The sequence below is a fragment of the Mastigoproctus giganteus genome, chromosome 11 (genome assembly GCF_048544385.1).
Source record: "Mastigoproctus giganteus isolate SK-2022 chromosome 11, ASM4854438v1, whole genome shotgun sequence".
NCBI lineage: Eukaryota > Metazoa > Arthropoda > Arachnida > Uropygi > Thelyphonidae > Mastigoproctus > Mastigoproctus giganteus.
In genome coordinates, this window is record NC_143585.1 from 40,748,771 (window position 1) to 40,762,508 (window position 13,738).

A 13,738-nucleotide genomic window follows, 5' to 3' on the forward strand; every position below is an offset into this window, starting at 1 on the left:
CTGGGTCTGTGTCTGTGTAACTAGAAAAAAGGAAGCCACTTGGAGTTGTGAACCTCATTATTAGGAAAGTTAGACTGGAGAAAGTTAAGTTTCAAAGAGAGGAAGTGAAATTCGAAGTGATTAGTGGAGTTTGGAGAACGATAGAGTAAACAAATGAATTTGACAGAATGTGGCAGAGAGATTTTAAGCCAGAGAAGGTGGAAAAGAGGAGATTCCGAATTACTGTCTCCAACAGGGGAATATCAGAATGGACATATGCACAAGTACCACCTTTGAAGCGAAAGGAGTCATACAGCAAATAATTCAAACACCTGAGATGAGCAATGGTTGAATCAACCAATAACTGGGATTCTGTCAGAAAAAGTACATGGCATTTGACAGACTGTAGCTGGAAATGGACATCATTGAGATTGCAACTGAGACCATGTGTATTTGTGAAATGAACATGTTCTGAATAATTAGCTCTTAAATCTGTGGCCTTTTAGTGTACTTTAAGTTTTAGAAACAAAACAAAAAAATATATACTTATATCACAGGCAGTTACGTCCAGTGAATATGGTTGACAGGAGACCACAGTGATGGAATGCTTTGCAAGAAATACTTGAATTCATAACACTGCCCCTGAACACAGTGTTCAGGGGCACTGTCATCTCAACCACTGTAGAACTGTTTTGTAGTATTTGAGGTCACTGTTTTACATTCAAATCAAATTCATAATGAACAGTGCCCTGTGAGTAAAACAATAAGCATAATCTTCACATTTGATCAAGATTATCTTATTTTCATGAGCTTGAAGAAAATGTGTCTTCCATTGAAAGAGAACTGGATCTTTGTTTCTGGGTCTTAGTCATACACTCACAATTTATCACCAGTAATAATATAAGAAACAAAGTGTGGGTCAGCAACAGCATGCTCACAAAGATCTGGCATACAAGAACTTGTCACTCTGTAATCGTCAGTCACAATGCAAGGCAAAAATTTGCTGAAACACACTACATTCCCAGATCTTTTGTTAAAATTGATTGACGTGTCCCATGAGAAATGTCACGAACACAAGCATTTGGATTATTGGTTTTTCAAGCTGAAGTTCAGCCAGAGCAAGGATGAGCTTCAACAGACAATCCTCTTTAAACTTTCCAAACCACAGAAAAGGCTTCAGACAACATCTAAAATCTTCTCCAATAGCTGTTTTTAACATTTAATGAGTTCTGTACACTGTCTTAATTTGAAAAAAAAAAAATGTCCAGTTTCTCTGCTTAGTAAAATTTCTCATTTTAAAATTGGATATAGCACACAAAACCTTTATTTATTGCATGCTAATTCAGACTGTAATTTGTGGATTTCTGTCTAGATGAGTCACCAAAATGTCATTTCAACTCATGAATTGTGCTATGATGCTGCAATTTCAACATACAAAATTAATCATGCATTTTTTGATCATAATTATATATTAAGTGCTTTGGAGACATGGAATAGTTCACACAACTGCCAACTCTCTAGATTTACAAGGAATCCATCATTTTGAGTCATTTTGATCCCTTCTCCACTCACTGTTGTAACAGTTTTTGTTCATCTTTTTCACAAAAAAAAAAAATACTACAATGACATGAAATTTGGAATTTTTTAAAAATCTTATGAATTTCTACTTATTTTTGTTAATTAATTTGGATTGAAAATGTAGCATATCCCACAATATGAGGATACCAAGATGGATGAATGATGAGCTAACCAGTTTCATAGAGTAAAAAAGATGACATGGGAAAGTTACAGAACGATGAAAAGTATTGAAGCATATAGCAGCTACAGGTTGATCTCTGATAGTACTACAGAAAAGATTAGGCTTAGCGAAGGTTGATTAGGAGACATTACTGTCTAAGAGAGCAGATGACAAGGAAAAGGAGTTTTTTGTGTATGTGGATACAAAGAGGAAAAGAGAAGCAAACCAGACCCAAGATCTTATTTAAATTTAATGAAAGGTTGGACAGACACTTTAATTCAACAAGGTGAAAATTTCTTTTTTTCTTTAATACTAAAATTTAAGTGTCATCTTTTTAGTGTCTCATAATATTATCTTTGTGGTATCTTAATATCAAGGTTGGTCATTTGAATACTTGTAGAATTACTGTTTTTATTGTGGCTAGCAATTGAACCATATACAGTATCTGTAAACTAAAAATTTTTTGTTCTATATTTAATTTTCTTTTATTTGTGTGTTCTTAAATAAACTGTTCATTTTAAATTAGCAAACTGGCTAACATTTATACAAGGGGCATTCAATAAATTATCTACCTAAGGTACTTCCCATAGTTATATTTCAATGATTCATGATTTATCATGTTCCTACATATCTAAACGTGAATCATACTAATTTCGATTCCATTATGTTTTTAGGTTCTTCTGCTATAACAGAAAGAAGGAATACACCTGTATCAAATTATGGATTTGCTGAAATTGAAACATCATTCAGTCATAGAGTTTCTCACCAAAAAAAGGAAATGGGCCAAAGGCCATTCATGAAAAGATGGTAGCTGTGCATAGCAACATTGCACCTTCAGAGTACCAGGTGAAATTCTGATCAAAACAAATCAAGTGGGGTAGAGAGTCCATCGAAAATGATCCACTCCTGGGAAGGCCTGTGACAGTGACCACTCCAAAAACGTGCCAAGCTGGGGAAATTTTGCTGAATGACAATCATTTAAAGGTGTCCCATATCTCTAGGGAATGTGACATCTAAGGGAACAGTTATAACCATCCTCCATGAACATTTGGGAATGACTAAGATTAGTGCAAGGTGGGTCTCCAGATTTCTGACCCCTGTGCAGAAGAAATTCAGAGTACAATATTGTGTGGAGAATTTAGAGCTTTATGGAAGGGATCCTGAAACTTTCATCTCCAGAATTGTTACGGGTGATGAAACATGGGTTCATCACTGGGTTCCTGAGACCAAGCAAGAATCAATGCAATGGAAGCACAAGGGTTCTCCTCCATCCAAAAAATTTCAGACACAACCTTCAGCTGGCAAGATGCCACCATTCACTACTGGGAACACAAGCAGGCAGTCATTGGAGAGTCATATGCATCCCTAATGTACAAAGTTCAGGGTAGTTGCATTGAAAAATAAAATCAGATTTTTTGCCTCTATCTCATTTCCTTTATGGGTTGGTAGGTAATTTATTGAATGCCCCTCGTACCAATTGTACCTTACACTGAGAATGTGTGTATTATAAATAACCCTGAATTCTGATCATTTTCTCTCTAGATGCAGATTTTAGAGATGAGGCTTTTGATATTATAGATGTAGCTGAATACCCAACAGAAGGTGCAGGAGAGGGTCCTAGTAATAATGTTTTGATAACAGAATATTTTGATCCAGCTGATAATGAGTTCCAACTGAAAAGTTCAAGTACTGAGTAAGTGTTATTCTAATTTAGAGGTTCCCAACCTTTATAAACTTGCGTACCAGTCAACCACGTTGGTATCTTATGACGTACAGGTGTGTTAATTAATGAGTACATAAGTATGTTTTGAAAAGTTATATAAATAATTAGGTAAGCAAAACTGGGCTATTCTACCAAAAACAAAAAAACATTAATAATTAAGAAAATACAATTTATAAATGAGGTTTTTATATTTTCACATAACATGTGGTGTAAACATTTTTCTCTTTACTTCAATTTTTCTCATTATTTCTTAAAACTATTAAATTTATTTATATTAAATTAAACGCTGATAGTTATAATAGTAATGCAGTTAAAAAAGGAATTAAGGTTATTAACAAGATTGTTAAGCAATTTAAAATTATTTAAACATTAATTCAGCACAGTTATAATTTTTTATTAACAAACTATGATTTTAATAACAAAAGATTGTTTTAATAACTTTTTTTTTTGTTTGTTTACTTTTGAAATATCGATTTACATTACAATCACAATTACAGAAGGAAATACATCTACTTTAAATAATAAATTTTCCAAATGAAGGTAAATGTTTAAATTCAAAAACCAGCAATATAATACATCCAAATAAGAAAACACACTGGAATTCAAAGCAAATATTTCTATTTTCCATCATTTATATTCCAAAAAAAAAAAAAAAAATCATTGTTTGCTACTAGATCTAATGCAATGGATGAATCTGTTTTGCTTTTACTAGTGAATGGATATCCGGATTGATTAGTGTCAATTTCAGTCAAAGATATGATTCAATATTCATCGAAGTTCTGTATTTATTTTTGATTGCAGTCATCGCTGAAAATCCAGCCTCACACAAGTGAGTCAAATTAAATTGCATTAAAACTTTCAAACTTCATTGTTAACCCCCCCCCCCCCATAAGACACTAAATCTATGAATAACTCCTTGTACATCACATCTGGGATCTCATTCGAGAATGTGAAAGGGTTCCTAATCCAATTCTGTGTTGTTAAAGTCTCCCTGGAAATATTTTTCAAAAATTGTGTGCAAAGATTTTATATGTTTGCGGATATCATCAGTTACATTTTTGGTCATTGATATGTTATTTTCTTGGATAAAATCGTGAAGTGAAGATATTGTTTTTTAATACCTGTTCTATCATTAGTTTTAATTTTCTTTTAATGGCATTAATTTTATCACTGGAATCAAACACTGTGCTAGTTCCTTGCAAATTCAGATTCAAGTCATTCAATCAGGAAAAAATATCCGCTAAATAAGCAGATATTTTTGTGGTTATGCAGACCACTCTTCATTCAAGAGTGGTCTGCATAATCACTCTTCATTCAAGAAATTATCTTTTTTTGGGATCTGCTGATTGAAGATAGCCAAAATTATATATTACATATTATATACTTCGGAGTGCAACTCAAAGACGATGGACCTTTCCTCAAGAAAGCTACCTCACTTCTGTGTGGAGTGACAGTTTTTTATGAGCACTCCCCATTTTGTTGCAAAGATTGTTAAATAATCGGGTATTAAGAGCTCAAGATTTTATAAAATTCACTGTCTTTACTGCTTCATCTAGAACCTTTTTTAGATTAAATGGCATATTTCTTGCAACTAAAGCTTCACGATAAATTATACTTGCATGCGGGTGCCACTGTCTTAATTTTGGTAACTACACCAGATAGCTTTCCAGCCATTGCACATGCTCCATCTGTGCAAATTCCAACACATTTTATCCAGTTTATGTCATTTCTCTTACAATAATCATTAATTATATTTTTCATCATTGCTTTTCCACATATTGGTTTGCAAAATAGTAAGTCTTCCAGCATTTTGTTTTCATGCTCAAATCAAACATAAACCAACAGTTGGGCCAAATTTGTGATATCCATGCTTTCATCAATCTGCAGGGAATAAAATGAGCTCTTTCTTAATCTTTCGAGTAGAATGGCTTCTACTTGAGATGCCTTATCGTCTATTCCATATTATTCGATAATGAAACATTATCAATTTGTTTAGTTTCTTTTTCTTCTAAGATGCATTTTACAATATCTTTGGTTGCTGGTAATATCAATATCTCTCCAATAGTGTGAGCTTTTCTGCACTTAGCAATACGTAAACTCGCTTTCACTATGTTGGAATTAATATTAGTAAAGGAAGATACAACCGTTTTCTGAGCACATAGTTCAGTCATCTTTCTATGAAAGAATTCACTAGATTTGTCTTAAATTTGGGTGTTTTGTCATTAAGTGTCTTTGAAGAAATGAAGGTTTCAAACTTGAATTGGATAGACATTCGTAACAAACAACACACTGCAGAACTGGTTCTGCTTCTGTGCCTGATTTAATACAGAAGCCATAAATTATATAATCAGGATCATATCTGTGTTGGCCTAAGTTTCTTCAAATCCATTTCAGGGTACTTGCTGAAATCACTAGAGTTACTACCAGTCCGCTGTTTTCAGGGTTCTACAAAAATAATATAACCTAACCCTAACTTAACTCGCCTGTAAAATTCACATTGTCATGTTTATGAAAATTATTTTATCATTCTTTTAAAAGTTCTTTATCTATATACTAATATTTTAAAAGAAAAATATTATAGATTTCACCAATTACATATTGACATAAAAACAAATCTAACAAAATTAAATTTAGCTGTACTGGCATCATTCCTGTATGTCATGCACAAATTGATTGCAAGTAGCAGTTAGAAATGTTAAAGAATGTGTTTCTATATCAATACACTAATATGGAAATATCTCATATATAGAACAGGCAACTAAATTACGGTCACTTTTAATCAGTGAAATGCATAAAAATTCTCAATAGACTACTTTCACATTTTTTTTTTTTTTTTTTTTTTTGTCTCATATTTCTTTCATGGGAGAAAATTACTTGGAGGAAAAAATAATACTCCTGTTTAAGTTGAATGCAGATGAAATAGAGAATTTCTCTAACACAGCATAGTAATAAATCACTGTAAATATTTTTGCAAACTTGCATAAGCTATGCCAGCGTTTCCCAAACTTTTTTAATCACAGAACGCCTTTCTTCTCACAACATATTCATGGAACACTTACGAAACACAAGTTTAGCGAGAGCCAAAGAACTGTTGCTAATATTTTATTACATGTGGTGCACTGTGCATCAGGAGCATCTTTATTTCCAACACATGTAAGGCCAAAATGCAAATAACTGCCATCATACTTTTGTTTGGTCTTTTATTAGTTCCTGTATTTTTACTTCCCATTTTTGGGGAACAAAAGGCTGCAATTGTTCATCCCCACTTTGAAGTGTGACAATATTGTGTTCGTTTTCATCGACCACAGTTGCACTACTAGAAGTACTTTGCTTCTCATTTTAAAGGTCCTTTCTTCGACCACAAATCCGTGATCATTTATTTTAATAATAATATTTCAAAATACTAATAATTATCAAAAAAAAATTTATACAAGGAAGTGAGTTTAGTTATGATATTGATTAGCTTCCTCCTCTCCTTCAACATGTGTACTTCAGGCTAAATCGCATGCGAATGGCATATTAGATCACTACATTACTACTTTTTCATAGATGTTATTACCGCTACACATACTTCTCTATACAAAGCCCGCCAAAAGAAAATGTTCTGCAGTCTATTCCAATATATTAATAACCCAAAAAAAAATTGTTAAATATTATAATGATACAAAAGTGGTGTATGCTACAAATATGCAAAATTTATTTATTTATTTTTTTTTTTTTAATTATTAATTACAATTTTTTGCGGAACACTTGTTCACATCTCACGGAAGACAGTTTCAGAAATGCTGAGCTATGCATTGTGTATAGACTGAGTGGCCACTTTATTAGATATACCTACCATTTTCGTGACTGGAGCAATCCTTCAGTAACAGCATCTATGTATGCTGTCACAGAAGGATTGCTCTAATCACATGAAGCAATCCTTCAGTTTTAGTCTCAAACTACAACCCTGCTGGGGTTTTTATATGTGATATTTTTCCTGGTGCATCACAATTGGTCCAGTAACCAAATAAAATCCAGCCAACAGTGATCCTGTGATTGAAAACAGCTCATTGATGTGACAAGCCAGCAGAGGTTAATAAAACTTTTGTAGGATAACAAAGGCTACAGTCGGTCATATAGCAACCCAGTACAACAGTGGTAATCAAAGAGGCATTTGAGAGAACCCAACTTGTCATACGTTGTCACAGGTGGGGTATCACAGCCAACTGAAGTGGGTTCCACACCTGTCAGAAGAAGGGGAAAGAAAGAGAAAAAAAAAAGTTGTTATAGTATGCTAAGGAACACTGGAAAATTAGAAAAACATTGCCTGGTCTGATGATTCCTGCTATTTCACATTAATGTAGGGATCCAGATATGGTGAAAACAATACAGTTCCATGAACCAGACCATCTTTCCAAGTGTCGACAATGTAGACTGATGCTGGTGTGGGGGTATTTTTCATATTGCATATCGGGCCCCCTTGGTGTCAGTGGAGCAACATTTGGATGCGACTGGTTATTTGGAAATTGTTTTCAACTAGGTACATCCCTTCATGGCTGCAATATGTCCAGCTACGAATGGATTCTTCAAACACGATAAAGTACCATGTGGCAAGGCCAAAATTGTAAAGTACTGGTTCCAGGACCATGAGGGTGAATTTGGCCTGCTCAATAGCCTTTCCAGTTACTGGATCTCAATCCAATTTAGCATCTTTGGGATGAGGGGGAACAATCTCCTCAAAGTAGAGATCTGCAGTCATCTAATTTGCAACAATTGCAGAGCAGTAGAATCAACATGAGCCTGAGCATCCCAGACACTTTTTCAACACCTCATTGAGTCCACAGTCAATCCAGGCTGAAAAAGGGCTATTTACTATTAACAGGTGTACCTAATAAAGTGGCTTGGTGTATTTAGAAACACTGTTCCAAAATCTCTACTAGGTACTATTTTAAGTCAGCCTTTATTTACTTATTTATTTTAGCTTGTGTCCACAAAAAGAACAACAGACAGACAGTGAAGATGATGAGGAAGATGAGAAACTTGGATCTGATATATCCATGCCAAGTTCTACCTCGACAGAAACTCGCCCACTAGTGTTAAAAAAGACAGTAAGTGGAACTAGAGGAAATCGTAAAAAGGTAATTTTTTCCTAGGGATTTCTGATAGCCACTGTTCATCCGAAATGATCAGAAGGACAGTACTGTCTTTAAAAATGTTTAATTCATTAAAAAACTTGCTCTTCTCTCATTCCATTGCCCTCTTTTGCCATGTCCATAAATGATTACAGTGCATGTTGGCTTCACCAAGTCTGTCTATTGTATGCAATAGCCTTACTCCCAGTGGACATATAGTCATGAAATTTTATAAAATATATATACAGCAATACCCTGCATAGCACTGATAATTGGTACCGAAACTATTCAGTGTTATGTGGAACCATGCTGATTGAGGTATATTATAATGGGTTTTAATTGAATGCACCCTATAGAAACAGTCTATAAACAAATTATAATAAATCTATAAACGGTTTGCACTTGATAGCCATTTAAAAGGATTTGAAATAAAAAAATTTGCAAAAATTTTATTAATGAAAGGTAACATCATGAGAGATGAGAAAAAAGTTTGGAAACAAGGCAGTTGTTTATTTAGGTATTTCAATAATGAAGTCTGGTGAAGTTGTCCCTTCTTTTTTTGGCATACAAGTCTTTGTAGCATCGAATCCCATCTTGTAAAATTTGGCATATCTTGAAGCTACATTCAACATTCGGATCTCCATTCATATCACTTGCAGGCCATGCCAACCCCCCCCCCCCAAAAAAAAAACTTTCTCCAATTCTCCTGTTGAAAATTCTTTTGGTGCCACTTCAGAATTGTTTTCCTCTTCTTCATATGCAGTTTGCTCGTCAATTTCAAGGAGAGTTGCATATGAGTCAATGCAGTCACGTACATTGGCAGGTGTCCAAAGTTTTGAATCCTAAGTCTTTTCAGATCTTCACAATGTCTTTGGAAATTGTCTGAACTTGTGATTCAAAACCAGTGAAATCATATACCAAATGGGGCAAAACAGAATGCAAGTTGTTGGCAGTGATTTCTAGCCAAGATGCAGATATATTTTCAATCATATTTAAAGGGGTAAAAAATAAATTGTGAAATGAAAAGTTTGAAAAGCTGTCACGTTGTCTCGTCAGAATGGAATTAAGAATACTGAATGCTGTTGCTCTTTGCAGCTGACTGCCTGTGGGGAACTATTGTCACATGTGAGACAATAGAGTTGGCACCGCAGCATATATGTAGAGTATGTGTCTAGGCTATTGAATGAGTTTTAATATGTACAGTAAATTTTTGACTTAAACTTAATTGAAAACTATGTTATAGAGAAACCTATGCTGTTTGAAGCCGTGCTAAGTGAGGTATATCTTTCAAAGATTTTCTTGGACTGTTGCAAATTTCATTATAGTCAGACCAATAGAAATTTGACCCCCACCCACCCAATACATATCTTGATTCATTTATTTAACTGGTTATTTAAATAATTAGACTCAGAAAAATGGCAGGTATGTTTTAATCCAACAAAGTGTAAGGTATTACACCTGGGGAACAGTTACCCCAAAATAACTTATACACTTGGTGGAGTTGAACTAAAGCTGGTAGTGGAGGAAAGGGACTTGGGTATTACGATACAGTCAGGCATGAAGTTCTCCGAGCATTGTAGACAGGTTGCAAGAAAGGCCCATGGTGTCCTATTGATGATTTATCAAACAATTGCTGGTAGAGATAAGGAGATCAAAATCCCATGATTTTTCTTATAAGGCTATTGTTAGACCACACTTGGAATACTGTGTTCAAGTATGGAGACGGCACCTAAAGAAAGACATTGTTCTTCTTTAACCGGTCCAAAAATTAGTAATGCGCCTGGTGAAATTGGCAAAAGGGCGTTCATTTGAGGAAAGACAAATGTGGGTTACAGAGCTTGGAAATTAAGCACCTTAGAGGACACTTGATTGAGGTGTTTAAGGCTCTGAGAGACATAAGCAAAATGAATGAGGACAAAATTTTAATGGTTATAAATGATTCTAGAACTAGGGTTCATAATTTCAAGTTTGGGGGGGAGGGTGTTTTGACTGAATTGTGGGAGGTTTTATTTTAGCCAGCAAGTTGTAAATTACTGGAATAAGTTGGCTACATGGATGGTAGAGGCTGACAGTTTAGGGATATTCCAAGGTCAGCTGGATAATTACCTAGGGAGGAGGGAAATGCATAGGTTGTCTATTTCCTTTTCTCTTTTTTTTTTATTTTATTTTATTTATTTATTTTTAAAATAATAAGAGGAGTTTACCTCAATATATAGAACACTTCCGTATGATTTCTGGAGAGTATCATATGGAAGTGTTCTACGTACTATATTGAGGTAAACTCCTTATTATTTTAAAAATATTAATATCAACGTAGAACATATTGAGCATTACAGCTCTGATTCATACTATCTAATTTATTTATTTATATATTTTTTGGCTGGTGCAGCATAAGCCATAGGTTTCCTTGCACTGTGTGGCCATTACTAATACTAACCATATTTTTTTAATAATATAATTTATGAATCTGGAATCTAACACAAAATATTTATATGATTTTTAATAAACTAACATGTATATTATGTTTCTTTGTAGGTAGCCAACCAAGAACAGCGTAAATCTAGAAGAACTCCAAAAAATTAGTAGTGATCCCTAGAGTATTTCTGTGATAATTGTCTCTTAGTCAAGAGTAAAGTTTTAAGTAGTGAGAAACCACAGGGAAGGTGCCTTTGTGGAAAGCAGTAATGCTGTTTTGCTCAGTTTTATCCTTCAAACTTTTATGAGTGCCTTCCAGACAAAAAAAAAAAAAAAAATTACATATTCAGTTTCATACTTAAAAAGAGTTTTAAAAGTTCTCTTAATATTTGAGCTGTTTCTACACAGTATAAATTACTGGGAAAGTTATACACATTTGTATTTTTTAAGTATATAAAGACCAGTTTTTCCATTGTTTTTAAAATCTGATGTTATTTCTCTCTCTCTCTCTCTCTCTCTCTCTCTCTCTCTCTCTCTCTCTCGTTACACTATTATAGTAATTCTTATTTTTCCATTGTTGATTTATATACTCTGAAATGTTGAAACATTTTTAAATATGACCTCACATAAGTGTTTAAACGATAAATCTAAACTTGTGAATACATCATATGTATACCTCATATACACACCATTCATATGACTGCTATGTGGTCAGTATTTTTCATTAAGAAAGAACTTTTTTTTTTCTTTTTTTTTTTTTTGTACAAAGATATTCAATTTTCTCTTTGCTACAAAATATTTTGACAGAAGCTATTCAGTAAACCTATTTTCATTCATATTGAAATCTTTATTCAGTTTGATAATCTGCAGTGAGGAAGGAGAAATTGACATCTTAACTTCAAAGTTGTTTTAACTGTGTTCTCTGGACCTCTATAGTTCCCAAACGGATCTCAGGGAATACCGGGACTACTTCACTGATACTGCTTTGTGCCACTCTGTGCTGGACTTGAGCTAAGGCAGTCAAATTAAGAAGTGACACAAAGATTGGCCACCACTCAAAAAGGCTGACCAGTTGCAGTGGGTGTTATTGGCATTTCTTCTACAATAAGAAAAGGGAATAAATTTTTCAGAATGTTATTTTTGACTACTAAAATTCATAAGTGATTCAGCATCCTCAAAAATGTGACTTCTAGCTCGCTGTCAAACTACAGCTAAGACCTAAATGGCAGTGAGATTTGCATTGCTTGCATAGGAGGTTTTCAAACTGTTCTCTGGAACCTTGGAGGTCCAAAAGGGATCTCGGGAGACACAGACTGCTTAACTGCCTTTTTTTTTTTTTTTCCCCTTTTCTTTTTTTTGTGCCACTCTGTGCAGTCCAATGTGGAGTGACATGTGAATGGCCTATATCTTTTCTGCATACAGAAGTAATATATATATTGATATGTTATGAGATTCAACAGTTAATGTAGAGTATTATGGAAATCTGCACAATGAATATGCACTAGACAGTTCACAACAAAAGGCTTGGAGAACTCAAAACAAACCATTACTGCTTGGCAATGTAAAACCACATGCCACAACTCTGACAACATGAATACTGCTCTGGAAAGTCATGTGCCATTCTCCTTACAGCCTAAATTTCCCTACTCTTCCAAACCAGTCCGAACATGTGCTGCAACCAATCTGTGTCCATTCATTTTCCAGCTCCAAATTCACAGAAACAATTTTTTCTCTTCCTCTTTTATCCCTTCCACTTCTTTTCCTGAACAAGCTTCCTTCGTGTGTGTATTTCCTGAGAATTATAATCTACAGAAATTCAAATCTAATGTCAAGTATCTTCTCTCTTCACAACCTACAACCCATACATAGGATCAGGAACATTAAAGTATCACTGCCTCCCCACACTGGTTGGAAAAGACAACCATTAATGGCGCCTCCATAGACAGTTGGGAAGGAGCAGCAGTGCGTAACACACGCTTCTTGATTAGACCGGAGTTCGATCCCTTCACCACCAAATACGGAGGATGCGGAAAGGTCAGGGAATGACGACTAAATTCTTATACTTGGAGCTGAAAGTTCCCGTTGCTGCTCATACCTCCTAGTGGTCCGGGGTGGGTGGGTAAGGGGTGAATCCCCTTACCTAGCTAAACTGAGCAAAAGACGAAGGGAAGAGGCTCTTGTTAATTGTTCTAATTAAATCAGGAGGGGGTGGTTATTTCCTCTCCTGAGATTATAGGAGCATTTCTGTGCCCTAATGTTTATATAGTTGCTGGCACAGCATTTCCGTGCCCTTGGACATTTTTTCTGTCGCACTGTTGTGCTTCAGTTTTAGTCCTGCATTTGCGTTAAAGGCCTCTGGGAGCACTACCCGTTTAACTTGGGTAGCGTTGTTTTTAACGCTGAAGAGCGTTTTTAAAGATTCCATTTCGGCTTATTGGATCTTGGCTCCTAGCTACCTGACATACTAGTTGTATATATGTATATAGTCAACTACTCACCTCAGTTGGTGTTTAGTTTTTAATTGTATATAGTATTTTTATTTTACGATGTCATCATCCTCTGAGGAATTAATTTCCGAAGAGGAGATAATGCGAGCAGCAACTGATGTGACAGAAGAAGAGAAGGAGGACATTGCACGAGTGGTGCTAACACAGGCCCAAGAGTTGACAGAAATTGATATTTTCGCTGGAAAGACCTTGTGCAGGACACTGGTTAAAGGAGGTTCAACGCCATTACCAGGTCCGTCAGTTGAGCCAACGAAGAAAAGAA

At 34.9% G+C, this 13,738-nt stretch overlaps 1 protein-coding gene across 3 annotated transcripts in view; it reads left to right on the forward strand.

The window, feature by feature from the left end:
• LOC150077939 (receptor expression-enhancing protein 1-like) overlaps nucleotides 1–11,294 on the forward strand; it is a 123,455-nt gene extending 112,161 nt beyond the window's left edge. For 2 of the 3 annotated variants that reach the window (XM_090384866.1, XM_090384869.1), the window contains 3 exons: nucleotides 3,260–3,410; nucleotides 8,404–8,560; nucleotides 11,090–11,294. In XM_090384866.1, coding sequence (XP_090240992.1) covers nucleotides 3,260–3,410; nucleotides 8,404–8,560; nucleotides 11,090–11,137 — 356 coding nt within the window. In that variant the 3' untranslated portion in view covers nucleotides 11,138–11,294. The remainder of the gene's footprint in view (nucleotides 1–3,259; nucleotides 3,411–8,403; nucleotides 8,561–11,089) is intronic. The other variant, XM_090384868.1, reaches the window with a different exon arrangement.
• The last annotated feature ends 2,444 nt before the right edge of the window (nucleotides 11,295–13,738 follow it).